The following is a 22,835-nucleotide window of genomic DNA, read 5'->3' as shown; positions in this document are numbered from 1 at the left end:
AAGTTTCTTAGTCTCTTTATTTTCCATGTCAAATAATTTAAAGAGTATGATGCACTTGTCACATTATGTTGATTCTCTATATATATGCATCTGATCATCTTTCCTTGACTTTTGAGTTTTGATCTTTTGTCTTCAAAGGAGACAATGAAATTCTCTCCTGTAATCGCCAAGTTTCCTCAATCCATTTTATAATGGAAACAAACATGCAATCACACACATGTTATTCATAAAGTGTCTTGAACTTTCACAAAAGGAAATTCAAATTTTGATTGCATTTCTAACATTTGAAAAATTAGTTATTTTAAGTTATAACTGTTGAAAATGGAAATAATGGAATATGCAAGAAAGACACTGGAAGGAAGCTCTAAGCATTTGGTACTGATGTTTCACGGAATGACAGGTATTATGTCCACTGCCATCTGAAATTAATTTGATAGTGTACCCTGTAATGAGAACAATGGCGTTGTTCACTTTTAACTACAAAATTAACACATAAGGGTATGATAGATATGAAATTATTGATTATTTCGGGGGCCGGAGCGATAGCACACGGGTTCAATCCCGGGCATCCCATATGGTCCCCCAAGCACCGCCAGGAGTAATTCCTGAGTGCAAAGCCAGGAGTAACCCCTGAGCATAGCTGGGTGTGACCCAAAAAGAAACAAAAATTATTGATTATTTCAAATAACTGCATTTTTGTGGTTGGCATGAATTAAAACAATGTCTGAGAGGCAAGCAGGAATTTTTGAGGATTACATAAATTCTGAAGAGTATAGATAGAAGTATTATGGAGCAAAAAAATCACACATAAAAATGCAATCATATTCAGAGAACAGAGAGTCTTCAGTAATGATATTGCTCTCCTATATTTAATGTGGACCAAAGAAAAAGATTAGAATAACAGATGCCACATTTGCAGAGATCAAATAGGGAAATCTGAATGTAAACCAGGCACGTTTACCTATTGTGATAAAGGCTATTGTTTATCAAATTCAAATGTTTGTCTACCTTTCTAAAAATTTTTCTAGGGCTCAAATCACTCTATTTACAGTGTTATATTATCCTAGGTTTTGTCTTTTCCTGATTTTGGTTTTTCTTTTATAGCATATATATTGGAAAGGGAAATATTTACACTCAACATAAGTTTAAATCAAATACATTGACCACAAATAGACAGAAATTAGTGTACTCCAGTGACTGAATTCATCCTTTTGGGATTAACAGACACACTGGAACTTCAGATCATCCTCTCTTTTGCTTTTCTCAGTGATTTACACACTTACAGTTCAGGAAAACGTTGAGATGATCCTTTTAGTAAAGACAGATTCTCACCTTCACACATCCATGTATTTCTTTCTGGCTTACCTGTCCATTTTATCCTCACCTCTTACTCTTACATTCTCCTCTCCCTCTCCATCTGACAGCTCTAACTCTGTTCTATTCCACCTCCATGTATACATACCTGAAACCTAGTTCCACCTATGCACTCAATCTGGAAAAAGTGACTTCAGTTGTCTACGCAGTGGTGATTCCCATGTTGGACCCTCATCTATAGTCACAGGAATGAGGAAGTGAAGACAACTTTAAGATATGCAATTATCATGAAAAGAGTACTTTCCTTTATGTAAAACTCTGTCCTTGATCCTAGGCCAAGAAGGAGACTAAAATAAGGGGCATGTGTGTCCAGAAAGATTTTGACCCAACTAAACAGTCTTGTGATTTTCTGGCATCTTTTGTAAACACTTGCCAATCAACTTGGTATGCCAGGAGCCCTTAAAAGGCCTAAACATAACCCTAGGTTAGTCCTATACTAAGTTTCTCTGGTCTTAGGGAGTTTCTTTTCTTTTCTCTTCCACATTCCAATGAACTTTTCTACTTTGCCATAATTCTGAGTCCGAGCATCTTTATTACTCAATATTTTCATTTTTTGGGACCTTGGGAATCATGAATGAACATGGAGACCTGTCACTACCCTTTTTGCCGAACCTACTATCTGTAAATAGATTTATTTAGCTGGAAGTAGAAAGCAGCAATAGAAATGGGAAGTACAGCTTGAGATTTCTTTAAATCCTAAAAATTTTAAGCAAAGCTTATCTTAAAGAAGAGCTCTATGCATCAGAATCCTTTGGAATACTAGACTTTGTGAGTTCATCAAAAGAACAAGAATAATTAATAATGATATATCTGGGTCTGATTGTTATGGAATTCCTATTCCCTTTACTACCTGCCCAATATGGACAATATGGCTTCACTAACCATCTCATAAGACAACTATGTGACTCAAAGAGACCAGAAGCATTTTGCCAAGCAATATGTTCTTTTTCAAAGAGGCCAGGCCAAATGATTTCTTGCTGCCCCAAGCTGTAAACACACATACATTTGTTGGAGAGGCCATTATAAGAGTCCCATTGATCTGGTTGCTGGACCCATGCTCCCTGCTACCACCAGGATCCCTGAAGACATATGCTTTCTGTTTGCTTTCCTGGCTTCCAGAAACTGCCATATTACACATTCCTGAGAATACACATGTTGCTAAACCCACTTTGATGTTGCACTGTGAGGAACTGGTCCAGAACAGACCACAGGAATCAATTTAGCTTTCTCAAGACTCTTTTTACAGGAGCCCACATAGCAGAATAACTTTATTTTCTCCCTCTGAGCAAGGAATTCAGATACAGGCACCCTGGGTCGCAAGAAGGGTGGTGGTCAGACCAGATAATCAGATGCTTCTCACAAGACCCATATCACAAGACCCATATCACAAGACCCAGGACTGCCCCCAGAACCGGGACATTCCTGAATATTGGTGCAAATACTGATCTCTAAAACCATAGGCTAAGGAGTGATGTCCTTTTAAATGGATTGGTTAAGAAAGTTTGTAGTATTACAAATCTATTGGCTATGAAATGTGCGGGCTCTGCTGTAACGGCCAGGGAAGGCCTATATAAGTTCTCCTTTAGAGAAGCTCGGGGTTTTTTGCCCAACCTGCTGGACCTGTGTGTCCGCGTAGGTGGCTGGACCCTGGCTAGCCAGTCTTACAATAAACCCTCTTTGCTGTTTGCAGTCTCTGGAGTCTTTTTGTCGTTATAGGGAGATCTCTATCCGCACCCTAACAGCACGAGATTCCAGCTAGTAGAAGTCTCAATATAGTCTGGATAAGAGTTGTTTATGCTCTGGTAGGGGAAGGGCTATATGAAACCCGCTTACCTGAGGCAACCACTAAAGCAAAGTGTTTGTATTACTTCCCATGGTTACTAAATGATCATTTATCAATAGGATAAATTTTCCCTTAGCTTCACTTGTAGCCCTCTAGACCCTCTACTTAGCACAGAGACCAGCCACACTGCTTGTCTACTTTTCTTAAACATGCAATAGATATTTCGTTTCCTCTCAAGGAAAACCTGTGCACTTATGGGACAAAGGTTCTAAGTAGTCATTTGCTATTGAGAAACAAATAACTCATAGTTGCTGCTGTGGAAACATTAATTGGTAAATTTTCCTGAGGGCTTTTTTTCTTCTGAATTGAGTTGTTTCTTCCTTTCTTCTCTGCCCCCCTCACCAAACGGTAGTTTGAGTATAAAAAGACATTTTAGATACCCACCCAATTCATTCTAAATCCAGTAGGTATTTTAACTTGAAGGTGCTAAAGTCTGATGTTCTTGTAACACAGTTTATGTTAAAATCCTTATCTCCCTAGGTTTGTCTTTTGCAACACTAAAATTTTCCCACCTCAGAGGATTAATATGCTAATTCAGAGTGCTAGAATTACTGGGAGTTTAACCAAAGATAGTCTTTGTTTCTTTGAACTTATCTTCTCAGTTGAAAACACCCCCTTTTCAGATATCATATAAACCTGAATCTTTAAAATAGTGAAGTTGAAGCAGATGAGGCAGAAGTGATGGTAGCAGGTCACTGGGTTCATTCGTGATCCCCAGCTTCTTCAATATTTTCAAGTAGGAAAATAATAATGATGCCCAGACTTAGAGTTGGGAAATTGAAAAGCTGTTTTTGGAAAGTAGAAGAGAAAAGAAAATCTCCCTGAGTGGGGAGGAACTTAGTATAGGACTAAGTTAAAAGGGAGTTTTGTGTGCACCCTTTTAAAGTCTCCTTGCATTCCTTATCAGTTGATAAGGATAGACAGAAGATGCCAGAAAATCACAGGGATATCTAGCAGCTCTAAATATCTCTGGGCTGCACTTCAGAGAGGGGTGGGTTGAGTTTCCCTCCCCACCGTAAGAAGAACCCTGGCAGCTGAAAACCTCCCGAACCCAACTGCCACCATGCTCAAGGCCACTCTCCACACACGGAGACAAGCCTTACCCAGTAGGTACTGGCAGAAAAACCCAGCTATGTAGGACCCGTGATTAGATCTCCAAGTCTGCTCAGATCAGAACTGGGCCTCCTACCCCCAGCTCCCCAGTTGTCGAGTAGCTTGGCATTCACACCCACAAACTGTTCCCAATGTCATGTAATCTCATCATTGGCCAAGATGCAGAGACTATAAACTAACACTCTCCAAAGAGACCAATGAAGAATTTCCTGGAACACACGCTGCAACTCTTATACTTTAGCCCACTTACATACCAAAAGTAGCACACATTTGTTTGGTTTTAACATACTTTCTTCTATTATCTTATATGTGGGCTTAAATGGCTCCAGAATGAAATACAACAAACTTCACGCACTTCCCTTTTATTGTGGTGGAAATGTGCCCATTGGGGGGACTGATGTTTGGATATTATGTGCAATAAACTATTGTGAACTACTTTATGAAAATAAAAGATATAAAAAATAAGTTAATTGATCTTCCCGGGCCTTTTTTTTTTTTGACACTTATCTGTCTCCCTGTTGGCCCAGGCTCCAGGACAGAGTTTTATGGTTCTGGAAATCTCTATTAGGATGGGACTTTGGGAATTAAATGTGTCAGGCCAGTGGGGAAAAGGTGGCAAGGGAAAACTATAGCTTCCTTCTCACTGGCAAGGGAAAATAAATCTTCTAGGCATAACTGCCAATTGTCTGTTTTTCCCAGTGAGGCTAGACTCTAGTATTCCCATTATCTAGTTTCCCCATCAGCCTAAAGAGCCCACGGGAATGCTGAGACAGAGCCTTGGGAGTGGAATGTGTGTCAGGTTGATGGTAGAGAGATGGAACATCTGGGGAGAGAAAACTGCAGCTTCATCTTTTACTGGCAAGAGAAACTGAGGCTTCCTCTTTCAAAGTGGTGTACAATTCTTTCATTTTCCAGTCTCCAATATAAAACCAAAAACACAGAAACAGTGGAAAAAAAAAAAACCAAAACAGTGGAAAAAGAAGCAGGGCTTTTAAGGTTACTGAGAACCTTAATATTAAAAGTTTCACTTTAAAAATGGGGTCTAGGTATGAGTACTTTCTGCAGACATTCATAATGTCCAGTTGCATATGCAGACATCACGTTTGCTGTCTCTTCCCCAACTCACCTTTCTGCAGTAGGAGTAGGCTAGGATTCTGTCCTCTTCATTTTCTTCATCAGTAATACTTTTCACAGGGGGTTGGGGAATCTCAGGGATTCTAGTTCAGTGGGCATTTTAAATCTCATCATTATAAAAATTAATGTTAGGTAAGGGAAATGAGTAAGGAGTAGAGATAGCAACTTAGAAAAGGGGCACCAGAAATGAAACTTCCCTTTTTAACCTCTCACTTGTGCCTGTGAGGAAAACCGCAAGTTCTCACCCACGTAGCCTGTAAACTAAAAGCTGCAACATCCCCAAGAGGCAGCAGAGGAGGTGGAGAGTGAGGGACACGGAACATTTTAGCATTGTGGACACAGTGATGTCACTGACACTGCCAAGGTCAGCAAGTAAATGGGAAGAGTGCTGCTTCACGCAAGAAGCAAACCGAGAGGTATGGACTCTAGAACTACTGATTTCCAGAGACAGCTGCCTAAGCAATCAATAATGAAACTTTCATGTAAGGATCAGGAGTTTTGTTGGCTGATTTTAATAGTGGGAAGGTACTCAGGTTCTTGTCCTCAAACAATCAAGATGGAAAGCAAGACATCAGAAAGCAAATGGATGAATAAGGAAAAATCTTTATTTAAAGGAAGGAAAAGTAATGCAGGAAAATTCCCAGAATATGGGAGGAATCTTGGAAGCAGTATTTAAGAAGCCTTTATACTTTATACTCCTTTTAAACCAAGGTGAGGGGGTATTTCTTTATTATGCTTCAAGAGTATTGGTCATTAAAAAGGGGAGAGGGTGTTGAGATTATCTTTGGGAGTTCATCAAATTATCCAATCTTCTAGATTATGTGGCCAGGCCAAAATTATCCAGGCCCCATTTAGAAAAGCCTTGTGACATTCCATATCAATGAGTCCCTTTCTTTTTTATTATATTTTATTTATTCTTTTTAATGAATCATCATGAAGTACAGTTACAGACTTACAAACTTAAGTGCTCACATTTCAGTCATATGATATCCCTCCCACTATCCCCATCCTATCTTCTCCCCCACCCCCACCTTACTGACACTGTGGCAAGTGCATTCCCTTTTACTCTATCTCTCCTTTAGGTTGTTGCGTTCTGCAATGCAGGAATTAAGTGGCCATCATGTTTGGTCTATAGTCTACTTTCAGCACACATTTCCAATCCCAAGCGGGTCCTCCCAGCATACTCTACTTGGTGGTCTCTTCTCTGCCTCAACTGCCTTTTTCCCCAGCAAGTGAAGGTAGCTTCCAAGCCTTGGGCAATCCTCCTGGTCTTTATATCTACTAGCCTTGGGTGTTAGTCTCTGATTTTGTTACATTATATTCCAAAAATGAGTGCAGTCCTTTTATGTCTATCCCTCTCTTTCTGAATCATTTCACTTAGCATGATATTCTCCATGTTGATCCACTTATATGCTCATTTCATGACTTCATCTTTACAAATAACTGCATAGTATTCCATTGTGTAGATGTACCAGAGTTTCTTTAGTCAGTCATCTGTTCTTGGGCGCTCAAGTTTTTTTTCCAGATTCTTGGTATTGGCAAGAAAAGAATATTAAGGGCATCCATATAGAAAAGGAAGAAATCAAGCTCTCACTATTCACAGATGATATGATACTATATGTAGAGAATGCCAAAACCTCTACCAAGAAATTCCTAGAAATAATAGGCCTGTATAGTATCACTTGTATAACTTGTCATCACGTTGATCTTTGATTTGCTAGAGCAGGCACAAGTAATGTCTCTATTTGTCCCTGCCATGTGCTAGTATAGCCCAATGGTATCTGCTTGCTCCAGGAACAGGAAGAGCCTCAAACCGTCCACTCAGGGTTTTGATGAAGTCTTACCATCTCGTAGGGGGGTGGCCGTGCTGTCTTTTGACTTCCCGTGGAATCCAGTTGTAACAGCTCTAGTCTAGCAGTTGTCTCTGAATCGCATTATGTGTCTGGCCCATCTGATTTTTGATGCCTTGGCAAAAGAGACAGCGTCCCAGATTCTTGATCATCGACTGAGGTCAGAACTCCAGATTCCTTCCATTACTTGAGTGAAACGTGATGCTATAAACATAACTCTTTCAATTAATCTAAATTGACCACATCATATTCAATCGAAGGTTTTGTCTGACTGATGTCTCTGGTGTCCCAAAATTCCAAACGGGATCAGACCACTGCTTCCTTCATGCAAAATTCTACTTCACAGAGCAGGGAGAAAGGTATGCAAAGCTCAAGTTTAAGAAGAGAACTCCCAGAATGACCACCAACTGGGAGTTCTTTGGCACTAATGCAGCAACATGGGAAGATGCTGTCATTGACAACATCAACGAGGAATACAATTGACTGGTTCAACACCTCCATGACTGTGCAAAGAATGCCGAGAGTGGGAAAGCCAGAAATATATGGCTGTCTTCAGAAACTCTTGAGCTCATTAGCTAACATGGTTTGGCACAAGCCTCGGGCAAACACAAGCTAACATTCAAACTCACAAAGCTGTGCAGAGAAGCAATAAAGGAAGACCTCAAAGAGAGAAGAGCAGCAATGTTGGCCGATATGGCAGGAGCTGTGAAAAGGATTCACAGCACTTGCCTGTCCTCTGCCAACTACAAGACCAAGATGACTGCCCTCCGACATCCTGATGGATCTATTACATCTTCCAGAAGGGCAATGTAGAGGATTATTCATGACTTGTACATGGATCTCTTTGACAGTCATATCCACTTGCCCATATACGAAATTCTGCAGAATAGATATGTCATTCCCAATGTCCTTCCTTTGAAAATCCGACATGCCATTTCATTGGTAAAGACACATAGAGCACCTGGTCCAGACAAGGTCAGACCTGAACACCTGAAGAATCTGCCACCAGTACTCATCAAAACACTGGCTTGGCTCTTCACACACTACCTGTCTGAATGTAAGGTCCCATCCCAATGGAAAACCAGCAGTACCATTCTGTTGTACAAGAAGGGAGACATCCACGACATTGGCAACTATCACCCAATCTGCTTATTGTCTATCATCGTCTACAAATTGTTCACTCAAGTTATCCTGAACAGAATAGGCGGAACACTAGACGAAGGCCAACCATGCGAACAAGCTGGGTTCCAAAAAGGATTCAGCACGATCGACCATATCCACACGGTAACCAAACTTATTGAAGTTTCGCAAGAATTCAAGATGCTGCTCTGTCTAAGGTTCATCAATTTAAAGAAGGCCTTTGATTCTGTTGAGACTGAAGTGGTCATCGAAGCCCTAGTCAAACAGGGCACTCAATCTCATTACATCAAGATCCTTCAGGAGCTGTATTACGGATTCACCAACAGGATCTCACCATTCTACATGGGAGTGATCATTGACATAAAGAGAGGTGTTCGGCAGGGTGATACCATTTCACTGACCGTCTTCAGTGCCAACCTCGATAAAGGCATGCAATGACTGGAATAGGAAGGAATGAGAATGAAGATAGACGGTTGGCAACTACACCATGTCCCCTTCGCTGATGACATTGTTCTAATAACACCAAACATTAGCCAAGTGGCACAAATGTTGGCTGACTTTGACTGTGAGTGTGGAAATGTGAGACTGCAGTTGAATCTCACCAAAACAATGCTCATGAAAAACAAACTTGTCTCTGACATTCCATTTGCTCTCAATGAAACGAACATCTCTAAATTAAGCAGCTATGTATACCTGGGTTGAGAAGTCAACATGAGGAACGAATTGGCACTAGAACTGCACAGGAGGAAGAGAGCAGCAAGGAACGCCTTCAAGAGCATTGAAGAAGTGGTTAAGAGGACAAAAAACTTCCGGCTCCCAGCATATCTTTTTGACTCCACCGTTCTTCCTGTATAGTAAAGTAGCAGGTTCTTAAATTGATACTCAAAAGTTTATGGCTTTTCTATATGCAAATAATGAGAGAGAAGAAAGTGACATGATAAAAAAAAATCCTGTTCACAATCATGCTTCAGAAAATCAAGTACCTCGGAATCAGCCTAACTAAGGAGGTAAAGGACCTGTACAAAGAAAGCTACAAAATGTTACTTCATGAAATAAAACAGGAAACAAGGAAATGGAAACCTGTCCCTTGCTCATGGATTGGGAAAAATAACATTGTCAAAATGGCAATACTCTTCAAAGCATTACACAGAGTCAATGCAATCCCTATAAGGATACCCTTGAAATTCTTCAAAGAAATAGATCAAAGACTCCTGAAATTCATAACCATATGAATTTCCCCCATGAATAACTAAATAATAAATAATAAACAATTAATAAATAACTAATATGAACAAACCCCCATGAATAGATAAAGCAATTCTTGAGAATAAAGAAGATGGGAGTCATCACCTTCCCCAAGCTCAAACTCTATTACAATGCGGTTATAATTAAAACAGCATGGTACTGAAACAAAGGCAGAGCTGAAGAACAATGGAAAAGGGTTGAATATCCTTACACACAGCTGGGGGAATCTAATTTTTGGCAAGGGAGCAAGAAATTTAAAGTGGAGCAAGGAAAGACTCTTTAACAAATGGTGCTGGCAAAACTGAACAGCTACATGCAAAAAAAATATGGGGACCTCAGACCTCTACCTAACACCATGCACAAAATTCAGATCAAAATAGATTAAAGACCTCAACATCAGACCAAAATACATCAGGCACATTGAAGGAAATGTTGGCAAAACCCTCCATGACATTGAAGCTAAAGGTATCTTCACTCCACTGACAAGCGAGTAAACACAGATATAAACAAATGGCACTATCTTAAACTTAGGAGCTTCTGTACCTTAAAAGAAACAGCGACCAGAATACAAATAAAATCTCCATAATGGGAAAGAATATTTACCCAATACCCATCTGATAATGGGTTCATATCACGGATATATAAGGATATACAAGGCACTGGTTGAACTCTACAAGAAGAAAACATTCAACCCGTCAGAAAATGGGGCAATGAAATGAACAGAAACTTTCTCAAAGAAGTAATCAAATGGACAAAACACATGAAAAAAATGCTCTTCATCACTTTTCATCAGAGAGATGCAGATCAAAACAACAAAAATATATCGTCTCACACCAGAGACAGGCCTATATCCAAAAGAACAAAAGCAACCAGTGTTGGCATGGATGCGGGGAGAAAGGGACTCTCCTTCACTGCTAGTGGGAATGCCAACTGGTTCAGCCCTTTTGCAAAAAAGCATGGATATTTCTCAAAAAATTAGAAATTAAGCTCCTATTTTACTCAACAGTACCAATTCTGGGAATATATCCTGGAGAGGCAAAAAAGTATAACAGAATTGACATCTGCAGTCCTATGTTCATTGCAGCACTGTTTACAATAGCCAGAATCTGGAAAAAATCTGAGTGCCTGGGAACAGATGAGTGGTTAAAGATACTTTGGTATATCTACACAATGGAATACTAGCAGGTATTTTAAAAAAAATGATGTCATGAAATTTGCATATAAGTGAATCAACATGGAGAGTATCCTGCCAATTGAAATGAGTCATAAACAGAGGGATGGACATAAAAGGACTGCATTCATTTGTGGAATATAAAGTAAAAGAATGGAAAACTAACATCCAAGGATAGTAGAGATAAGAACCAGGAGGATTGCTCCAAGGCTTGGAAGCCAGCATCACATGCTGGGGGAAAAGGCAGCTCAGAAAAAGGAACACCAAGTAAAGTATGCTTGGAGGGCCCGCTTGAGATGGAAGATGCATACTGAAAATAGACTGTAGACAGAACATGATGGCCACTTAACACCTGCATTGCAAACCAGAACACCCTAAAGGAGAGAGAGAGTAAAAGGGAATGTGCTTGTCACTGGGGGGACGGGGATGGAGTGGGGTAGTGGAAGAGATACCGGGAACGTTGGCAGTGGAGAATGGGCACTGGTGGAGGGATGGGCACTCAATCATTGTATGACTGAATTTTTGTGAGCGCGAAAGTTTGTAAGCCTGTAACTGTACCTCACAGTGGCTCATTAAAATATTTAAAAAAATAAAATTTAAAAAAGATAAAAATAAATATTAAAAAATAATTAAATATAGATTTAAAAAATGGCCCTTGTCATCCTAGAGCATCTCTAGGCACATCCACAAGGCAAAACAAAACAAAAAAAATTAATTAAATTTTATATAAGGGAAGGGCAAAAACATGCAAGGATATACATATATGTATGAAAACACACATACATACACATAAGCAAAGGTAAAGAGTAAAAATTAATAATTTGGTAATGGAGCATATATTTAAATAAAATAAAGTTACAATGAAGAATAGCAATATTTTTTGCAAAGTACCACATGATGTCATTCCATATTTCTTTATCTAAACATATGTATGTGATTAGATACTTATGTATGATTAGATAAATATGACATATTTACATATCGTATATACATGTATATCACTAATTCTTTATATATATATAAGTGTATATATATAAAAAGCAAAGGAGAGAGACAGACTTTCGCTCTTGAGATTTGAGCTTCTGTGATTAGAGAGTTTACGGTACAATTAAAATCTATGATGTAATCCCCATGGTTTCCCAATCCTCATTAAGAAAAACAACATAAAAGTGCAGCATAATACAGCTCTTTAGAAGCTGTCTCCAATTTTTAGAAAGAGGAAATTCAAATGTTTATGCATTTAATTCCATCTAAACATACTATTTAGATACAGAATGGTGTTTAAAAATAATTAATCTTCAGGTTAAAACCCTATATACAATGAAGATATGGACTACAACACAAAAATATTTGAAGAAGACAAGGATTCGGTGATTACAATTACTGCAGTAGACAGGTACTGTGCCTGCTAGAAAAACGACAATAATGAGATGTGAGAAGAATAAAATGTTTAGTATATTCTTTGAATACTAGAAAATCAGTTTTAAGACTATGATAAATGTGAAACAAACTATTTCTTGAAACATTTAAATTTAGGTTTGGTGAGATATGAATAATCTCTGGAATAAAAACAAATTTTGGAGGATTAAGCAAATTTTGAAAAAATATTTGGTTATTATATGCATGTATATATAACTGAGTTAAAGCATATAACTGTACAGAGATTGGGAGAAAATTCGCAAGGATATTTCTATTTCTTTTTAGATTTGGAAAAAGAAAATGACTTAAACATATTTTAAAGAAACATGATGTTGAAGAAATAAGAAAATAGAATATCTGGTCTTAGATGAGAGAACCAGCATGTCAGATTAAGTAGGCTTCAGTATACTATTTTCAAATATTTGTTCAGTTTGCATCTTCATTCCTATTACTGCATCAAACTACTTGCAGTGCTTTATTATAGAAGACATTGTTTTTTCCTTTTAAGTGGATTTCTGCAAATTTTCCTTGTAAATGTTTGGACAAGGAAACATTTAAAGTTATTTCAAGTATAATTCAAATATACTGGCAACAAATGAGCATAAATAATTACACTTCAGTGACTGAATTTATGCTACTGGGTTTAGCAGACACCTGGGAACTCCAGATTATTCTCTTTGTAATTTTCTCAGTGGTTTACACTCTTACAGTTCTGGGAAACCTTGGGATGATCCTTTTAATAAAGATTGAGTCCCACCTCCACACACCCATGTATTTCTTTCTGGCTAACTTGTCCTTCGTGGATGTTTGTTACTCATCTACCATCACCCCAAAGATGCTGGTAGATTTACTCTCAGAGAAGAAAACCATTTCCTTTGCTGGCTGCTTCCTACAAATGTACTTCTTCATAGCCATGGCCACAACAGAATGCATTCTCTTTGGGCTAATGGCCTATGACCGTTATGTGGCCATATGCAACCCTCTGCTTTACTCCTTGACCATGCCTCCCACAGTCTGCCTGAAAATGGCGGCAGGAGCCTTTACAGCAGGGCTATTAAACTCCATGGTTAACACCACTTATATAAGCAGTTTGCCATTCTGTGGGCCCAATGTCATCCACCACTTCTTCTGTGACAGTCCTCCACTTTTTAAGCTCTCATGCTCTGACACACACCTGAATGAAAGCATTGTCTCCACTTTTGCTGGTGTGAATATGGTTGGGTCTCTGATTGCCATCCTTACTTCCTATGCTTACATTCTCTTCTCCATTTTTCGGATGCACTCAGGGGCAGGAAAGCAAAAAGCATTGTCCACTTGTGCCTCTCACTTGACAGCTATAATTCTCTTTTATTCCACCTCCATCTATACATATCTGAAACCTAGTTCCACCTATGTAAACAATCGGGACAAAGTGGCTTCAGTCTTCTACACAGTGGTGATTCCCATGTTGAATCCTCTCATCTATAGCCTCAGAAATAAGGAAGTGAAGACGGCTTTACGAAATGTTGTTACTAAGAAAAGAATCCTTTCCTTCCTGTGATCGTGTTTTTTTACACTTATGAAAAACTAAACTATCTTATTGATTGCCAATGATTAGCTCAAAACTATAGATTTTGTTAGTATATTTATGAAGCAACCATATTCTGTAATGCTCAATTTATTTAAGCATTTAAAGATGTTTAAGCCATGTTTTAGCTCTGTAATTCCACACAGTTATTCAGTTTTTCCACATTAAATAATCTCATTGTAAAATAACCCCAATACTAAATTATTAGTAATGTATTTATGTGAAAAATCACTTAGCATGATTTTCTCTATTTTTAATTCTTTTTGCAATCCATCTCTTTAAAACCTTTTAATTATATTTATGGCTTAAAGTTTCATGCATTCATATGAAAATTGTTCTATTTTTATTTATCTCAAGAATAAATTTAAAGTATAAAAGCATTCAGATACTAAATACTCATATGAGTTTTTTCATGTGATTTTTATTTTTCTAACCTCAAAATATTTGTCAAATCTTGTGAAATAGTGAATGTAATTCTGCTCTATCTCTATCGATTCTTGTTTTACTAATTTTGTTTACATTTTACTTGCTGGTTAATCTTACCATTCCCCAAAAGTACATATTAATGAAAGTTTTAACTTTTTCAATCTTAAAAGTTAAATAATTAAAATGATTAGGGAAGTTTTAAATGTATAAATGTGTCTTGTCAATATTTTTAACAATAATTATGAAGTAGACAGGCAGGGAATGGGACTTGTAGCAATAAATTTCAGCAAGAAATGTTTGAAGAGATAAGAAATGATTTGAGTGCCCAGGTGATATTACAGTTGGTAGTGTGTTTGCCTTGCATGCAGCTGACCTGGGTTCAATCCCTGGCATTCCTCCTACCTCAAACACCACCAAGAGTAATTCCTGAGTGCAGATCCAGTAGTAAACATTATTGGACATGACCCAAAAAGAAAAAAAAAATGTGAGAAGGAGTTATCCAGCTGCCAGCAGGATGTCAGCTCAAGTCTAAAAGAACCCATTGGAAGACAATTCAATAAGAACAAAGCCCTTTTAAAACTAAGAATGAAGAGATCTGAGAGAGAGCTAAAGGACCTGGGCACCTACTTTGTTTGCAGGAAATGCAAATCTATTAGATCCATTTCATGGTCCCTTATGCACCAAAGGGTGACCTTAATATCTGAGCTGGGCTGTGGTCCCTAAAATCTACTGGGAGTGACCTGCAAAACAAGGACACTGAAAAAAGAGGTCAACAAGCGATCAAAGCCTTCTTCTTTGACAATGTTCAAAAAAAGACTCATGTGTCAGATGGATGTACCACAAGCCTCAACATCTTGGAGAAGACTTTGTCTTCTCAATGAACCTCTGAGCATGTATTTTAGAGTTATTCCTACTTTCTTTATGCATGTGAGAACCTTAGCAATTTTACGGAACTCTCTCATCTCTCATGGTTTCCCTAATAAAAATAATCTTTTGTGTTCTATAATTCTTCATATTTTGTTTTATTATTTGAGACAACACCCAACAGTGCTTCGGGCTTTCTCCTGACTCTGTGCTCAGGGATCACTCCTGTTTTGGCTGACTTAAGTCTACATTTTAGGGAACTATATGGCTGCTGGGAATCAAACCCCAATCAAGCATGTGCAAAGCAAGTGCCCTGCCTGTTGTTCTATCACTCTGATCCCTTGAAACAAAGAGCCTGGATAAAGTTTGGGACTGACTTTTCCTCTTTCTGAGTAGAATGAAAGTTTACCTTAACTTAAAAATTTGAACTCCTTAAAAATCGGGGGACAGAAGCTAGCTCACATGCTTTGCAGATCAAGTGGGTCTTGAACGCATCTTGATAGGGGATTTAGTGAAGCTGAAGGATCTTGTGTATATTTTTACAATCTTTCCTTTCCTGGACATAAATCCATCCATCACATCAGGAGATCCAGCCAGGAGTGAGTTAACCCCATCCACAACCTCAAATTCCCTTTCAGACCACAATTTGTGTTTCTTTCCAGATTTTGGGCTGAAGGGAGACCTGGAGATAAGGGACATAACCTAGACAGGTGGCCGAATGGATCACTGGAAAAATTTATAGCCATACTATTCCAAACAAAAATACACATAAGGAGTTACTCTTAGCTTAATAGTACAAAAAAGTCCGATTTATCCAGCATTTTCTGTAAGACAAAGTGGACTTCTTGCATTCCTTGTAATTATCTTGACACTTGACCCTGGTTTCCTACACAACCCCCATAAAAAGAAAAATACTTAATTTAGTCCTACACTAAATTCCTCCCCTGCTGGGGAGTTTCTTCTCTTCTACTTACTTTCCAATAAACTTTTTTATTTTCTAACTCTGAATCTGAGCAACTTCATGACTCAAAATTTTCATTCTGTGAAATACTATAGAATCTGGCAACAGTACATGCAAAAAGAGACCCATTGTCACTGCTCCAACATCAGCCCCCACCCCCACCCCAACACCACCAAAACCAGAAAATAGACAAAGCTAACACTGTGATTAAGTGATATAACAATTGCATTAAACATCACACTGGCCAAGAATGTGAAATGAATGTATGCATGCACACACATTAAAGAAAGGACACCCATTACAATATTACGTCAAATCGATAAAACCCAGTTGCCTGGTGTACAAAAAAAATCTATTTAAAGTTCTTGAATTTGTGTACAAATGTACTCTTAAAGGAATGTTGGCTTAAAAATGTGGAATACAAGCCAAATAGAATGTGTGATATCAACAAATAGAATCAAAGAGCTTTGCCAATACACTTGGACTCAGGAAGACTCAGGAGACTATGGTGATTGTTGGTTCTCAACAATTTGACCCACCTACAAGGTAGCCCAAACAAGTCCTTACTAATTGGGGAAGGGCAGACATACAGGATCAAGCACTAAAAAAGGGAAAGTGACAATTTGGTGATAAGCTGTGTAAGTATTTGGAAAAAGCAAGGATTCCAAAGATAAGTAATAAAAAGTCACTTAATTTTCCATGTCAAACAATATAGAATATGATGCACTTGTCAAATTTTGTTGACTCAATATATCTGCATGTGATCATCTTTTCTTGGCTCTTGAGGTTTGATCTTCTGCCTTCAGAGGAGACAATGAAACACTATCCTCTAATCCCCAAGGTTCCTCAATCCATTTTATAATGAAAACAAACATGCCACCACACAAATGTTATTGAGAAAGTGGCTTGCACTCTCACAAGAGGTAATTTAAATTTTTACTGCATTATCCAACATTTTTAAAGTGAGTGATTTTAAGTCATATCTGTTGAAAATGGAAATGATGAAATATGCAAGAAAGACACTGGAAGATCTAAGCAATTGGTACTGATGTTTCCTGCAATGATAGGTATTATGTCCACTACCACGTGACATTAATTGATAGGATAGTGCACCCTGTAAAGAAAATAATAGCGTCATTCACTTTTAACTACAAAACTCACTCATAAGGGTATGATTGATGTCAAATTATTGGTTATTTCAGTTCCATTTAGGTCATTTTCTTAGAAGTTCAAAAGCGGGGCATTCTTGGAGCTGGACTAAGCTGTAAGGTTGATCCCATGCAGACTGCACCACACACGGGCAGGAACATAGGGGCCCATGAAAATGGGTGAGATTTCTCTTGTGTCCTGACTGGTCTGGATGAAGCCGAACATTTTTTCTTTAAACTGCTTTGAATAAATAATTTAATAAACTTCAATTTATGGAGTCAATTTTATTTTTTCACACAGAAGCCTGGACACAGCTTGTCACTGACATGCAGATTTCAGGTGCTAGCTCTGCCTGGTTTTGGACATGTAGATTCCAGGTGCTTGCCCACTCTAGTCTTTGGGATATAGCTTCCAGATATAGCCCAGCTTGTCTCTGGGATGCAAACCCTGATACTTGTTGTTCAGGAAAGCTTCTGGTTTCAGCTTTGTATTTCCTATTTTTGGAGGCAAAACCCACTGACTTACAGACACAGGGAAACAATGCATACTCCTTCAATGTTCTTTCTGTAACTTCTTTTGATGGCATCACTGTATTGGATACTTTAGAGGTATGTACAGTAGGATAGTGATAAAAGGAGATCTCAGGATGCTCTACCTTTGTCATAGGATTTGAGCGAGGTCAGACCCTCCATGAAATATAATTTCTCTCACGTTCCTTGTCTCAGTGCCTCTGACTGAATGAATATTCATGCAAGAGGGCATGAATTGCACCAGTACTTCAATTTTCTTGTTAGATAATGTGTTATCTATAAAGAATAGATAACATAATGGAACATTTTCAGCTGGAGCACACACGTTGTTTCGATTGTGGCTATGATTACATGTCAGTGTATCAAAACTCACAAAACCATGCCCCCATAAAACCAGTGAAAATATAATGTAAGAAATCTCTGGTACCAAAAAGCTGATTTAAAAACACTGCAGTTTCTAATTCAATATTTTCCCAGTTTAACACCCTTTGTTCTTTCAAATTCCTTCCCATCAAAACTGTTCTCAAGATTTTCAATGATCCTTTGTACAGTGAATCAGTCCTTTCATGATTTTGGCTTTCTTTAGAGTGCAATACTATTGATGCCCTTGTCCTTTATAATACTGTTCTCAATTCCATAATAGGTCACAATGCTGATTCTTCTCCCATGTCTTTCTGTGTTCCTATCTGCTCAATATGAAATTATCTTTAAGTTTTTATATTTCTTGAATTGTTAACTTTGAAAAATTAGTTAATTATATTTATGTATTTCATGTCAATCAGGAGTTTTTTTAGAACATGGTTATGGGACTTTACATATCAAGCTTTTAAGTAGAATTTTGTATCAATTATAGGTTTTTGTTTAGATGCAGATATTATTCCACTTATCCTGTTGATTGATGGATTTACTAAAATATATGCAAAATGCAAACATCTTTGTGTATATATTATCTGTTTATATATACTGCCCAGGTATACAATAAATTAATAATTTTCTAAATATCTAGATAAAAATGGAATAGGACAGAAGTCTGGGGTTGGTGAAATATTACAAGTGGTAGGGTGATTGCCTTGTAGGCAGCTGACCCATATTTAATCACTGGCACTTATAGGGTCCTCTGAGAACCACCAGGAATGATACCCTGAGCATAGAGCAAGGAGCATGTTCTCTGAGCACTGCTGAGTATGGCCTGCAAAAACATAAAATACAAATTACTAAGGTAACCTGAGTATTCTTTCTATTGAAGATTCTATCTAAATTCATTGTTCCATGTCCAATTGTTTACTTAATAGCTTGAACTTTTGTTTTACTCCCTTTAAAATGTATAACAGTGTCAATCTCAAACTTTGGTGTGAGAATTAATTGCAAATTTCAATTAAAAATGATGATAATAATTGGTGGGTTAGAAGTATTTTTGCTAATTGTTTTTGTTTGTGGTCCACAACTGACAATGCTCAGAAATTATGCCTGGCACTCCACTCAGGAATTACTCCTGGCAGTGCTCAGGGGCATATGGAATGCCAGAGTCAACCCAACTCATCTGCGTGCAAGACAAGTACCTGATCAGCTGTAATATCTCTCCAGCCCACTGTATTAATTCTTAATACAGTCAACTCTGTGTATACAAATACCAGCGTACCAGCGTGATTTATATTATCTTGTCCTATTTATTTATTGATGAAAATATTTGATATTATCCTCTACTTCAGTGAGGATCAGAGACAATAATTTCAAAACCCCAGCATTACTGAAATAATTTTTAAAAAGTTATTCTTATCCATTGTTCCCTTTGTTCTGTGCAGAGTATTTTACCAAGCCTGGCACAATAAATTTAGTTATTTACTCATTTTTGCTAATTTTATACTAAAATAGAATTGTATTAAAGATTAAATTTATGGGGCCAGGGAGGTAAATTAATCTTTATTTATTTCTATAAATAAAGAAATCACATGTTTTTCTCTTTGGTTTGATACCCTGGATAATATGGTCTTCCAAGCACCATCAAGGATGGCCCTTATGGGGCTGGAGCTATAGCACAGTGGGTAAGGCATTTGCCTTGCATGCGGCCGACCTGGGTTCAATTCCCAGTATCCCATATGATCCCCTGAGGACCATCAGGAGTATTTCCTGAGTGCAAAGCCAGGAGTAACCCCTGAGCATCCCTGGTGTGACCCAAAAAGCAAAAAAAAAAAAAAGAATGGCCTTAAACACTGAGGAAGTGTAGTCCTAGAGATCTCTAGGTATATCCACAAGGCAAAACAAAACAAAACAAACACAATTAAATTTTATGTAAGTGAAGGGCACACACATTAAAGATATCCATTTAAGCATGAAAACTCAGACACATACACATAAGCAAAGGTAAAAAGTAAAAAATAATAATTTGGTAATGGAGCATAAATAAAGTTATAATGAAAAATAGTATTTTTTTGAGAAGCACCACAGGATGTGATAGCATATTTCTTAATCTAATCATATATATGATCAAATACATACATATGATCAGTATATAAAATATACTTACATATCATATATATACATATATATCATGATGTGTAAAACCTGTTTATAGAAAGAGCAAAGGAGAGAGAGGGTGTTTTGCTCTTGAGATTTGAGCTTCTGTGTTTAGAGAGTTGACAGTACAATTAAAATCTATGATGTAATCCCCATGGTTTCCCAATCCTCTTAGAGAAAAACAATATAAAAGTGCAGCAAAATAGAGCTCTTTAGAAGCTGTCTCCAATTTTTAGAAAAAGGAAATTCAAATGTTCATTCATTTAATACCGTTTATAAATACCATTTTCATAGAGAATGGTGTTGAAAAATAATTGTTTCAGGTGAAAATCCTATATACAATGAAAATATGGACTAGACACAAAGCATACTTTGAAGAAGACATGAGGATTTGGTGATGCTCATTATTGCAGTAGACAGGTACTCTGTTTCCTAGAAAAATGACAATATGGTAGGGTAAAAAGAACAAACTGCCTAGTATATTTTTGAATACTAGAAAATCACTTTTAAGACTATGATAGTTGTGAAATAATCTATTTTTTGAAAGAATTTAGTTTATGTGTTTGGGGCAGGTGAGAATAACCTTTGGAATGAAAACAAATTTTGGAGGATTAAATAAATTTCAAAAAAATATTAGGTGATATTATGTGGCAAATGTATAAATGCAAGTATATAAAACTGACTTAAAAGCATATAACTGTGCAGAGACTGGGAGAAAATTCAGCAAGGATATTTCTATTCCTTTTCAGAATTGGGAAATGAGGATGACTTAAACATCATTTTAAAGAAACATGGTATGGAAGAAACGTGAAAGTGGAATATCTGGACTTAGACTAGAGAACCAGCATATCAGATTCACTAGACTTCGGTACATTATTTTTAAATGATTTTTCAGTATGCATCTTAATTCGTATTACTGAATCAAACTACTTACAGTGCTTTATTATGGTAAATATTGCTTTTTCCTTTTACGTGAATTTCTGCAAATTTTTATTGTAAATATTTGGACAGGGAAACATTTAAATTTATTGCAAGTATAGTTCAAATATATTGGATATATTGGCAACAGATGAGCATAAATAATTACACTTCAGTGACTGAATTTATGCTGCTGGGTTTAGCAGACACCTGGGAAATCCAGATTATTCTCTTTGCAATTTTCTCAGTGGTTTACACTCTTACAGTTCTGGGAAACCTTGGGATGATCCTTTTAATAAAGATTGAGTCCCACCTCCACACACCCATGTATTTCTTCCTGGCTAACCTGTCCTTTGTGGATATTTGTTATTCATCTACCATCACCCCAAAGATGCTGGTAGGTTTATTATCAGAGAAGAAAATCATTTCCTTTGCTGGCTGCTTCCTACAAATGTACTTCTTCATAGCCATGGCCACAACAGAATGCATTCTCTTTGGGCTAATGGCCTATGACCGTTATGTGGCCATATGCAACCCTCTGCTTTACTCCTTGACCATGCCTCCCACAGTCTGCCTGAAAATGGCAGCAGGAGCCTTTACAGCAGGACTGTTGAACTCCATGGTTATCACCAGTTACATAAGCAGTTTGCCATTCTGTGGCCCCAATGTCATCCACCACTTCTTCTGTGACGGTCCTCCACTTTTTAAGCTCTCGTGTTCTGACACACACCTGAGTGAAAGCATTGTCTCCACTTTGGCTGGTGTGAATATAGTTGGGTCTCTGATTGTCATCCTCACTTCCTATGCTTACATTCTCTTCTCCATTTTTCGGATGCACTCAGGGGCAGGGAGACACAAAGCATTGTCCACTTGTGCCTCTCACTTGACTGCTATAATTCTCTTCTATTCCACCTCCATCTATACTTATCTGAAACCTAGTTCCACCTATGTAAACAATCGGGACAAAGTGGCTTCAGTCTTCTACACAGTGGTGATTCCCATGTTGAACCCTCTCATCTATAGCCTCAGGAATAAAGAAGTGAAGATGGCTTTAAGAAATGTCATTACTAAGAAAAGGATACTTTCATTCCTTTGATTCTTTTTTAAATACATTAAAAATTAAACTCTCTTATCGATTGCCAATGACTAGTTCAAACCTATAGATTTTGATTAGTATATTTGTGAAGTAATCATATTTTGTAGCGCTTAATTAATTTTAGCATTTGAACATGTTCAAATCATGTTCTTAGCTCAGTAATTCTACACTGTACTTCATTTTCAGTGAATTACATGAATAATCTCAATATGAAACAATCCAAATTCTAAGTTATTAATAATGTACTTCTTTACAAAATCACTTAGCATGATTTTCTATATTTTTTCTTTCAACCCATCACTTAAGATCTTTTAATTATATTTTATTGCTCATGGTTTCATGCAGTCATCTGAAAATTGTTCTATTTTTTATCTGAAGAATACATTTAAATTGTAAAAGCATTTGGATACTAAATACTCTTATGAGTTTGTTCAAGTGATTCTCATTTTTTCTAACATAAAAATGTTCATGAATGCGACATCTGTGAATGCAATTCTGCTCTATCTCCAATGTTTCTTGTT

General features: G+C 37.4%; 2 protein-coding genes across 2 annotated transcripts; both read left to right on the top strand.

Annotated features, from left to right (window-relative positions):
• Positions 1–12,884: 12,884 nt before the first annotated feature.
• On the top strand, positions 12,885–13,829 carry LOC101543619 (olfactory receptor 5F1-like). The gene has a single exon (XM_004621712.2). The coding sequence runs from the start codon at positions 12,885–12,887 to the stop codon at positions 13,827–13,829; it is 945 nt and encodes a 314-aa protein (XP_004621769.2).
• A 7,540-nt stretch (positions 13,830–21,369) lies between these two features.
• Positions 21,370–22,314, top strand: LOC101548363 (olfactory receptor 5F1-like). The gene has a single exon (XM_004621726.2). It carries the CDS (start codon positions 21,370–21,372, stop codon positions 22,312–22,314), a length of 945 nt encoding a protein of 314 aa, XP_004621783.2.
• The last annotated feature ends 521 nt before the right edge of the window (positions 22,315–22,835 follow it).

The sequence above is a fragment of the Sorex araneus genome, chromosome 6, assembly GCF_027595985.1.
Source record: "Sorex araneus isolate mSorAra2 chromosome 6, mSorAra2.pri, whole genome shotgun sequence".
NCBI classification, from domain to species: domain Eukaryota; kingdom Metazoa; phylum Chordata; class Mammalia; order Eulipotyphla; family Soricidae; genus Sorex; species Sorex araneus.
The sequence above is the reverse complement of the archived record's forward strand: the minus strand, read 5'-3'. Positions and strand labels throughout refer to the sequence as shown.

Excerpts from the sequence above, each read along its gene's own strand:
- LOC101543619 (XM_004621712.2), top strand. The coding sequence starts at position 12,885 with ATGAGCATAAATAATTACACTTCAGTGACTGAATTTATGCTACTGGGT.
- LOC101548363 (XM_004621726.2), top strand. The coding sequence starts at position 21,370 with ATGAGCATAAATAATTACACTTCAGTGACTGAATTTATGCTGCTGGGT.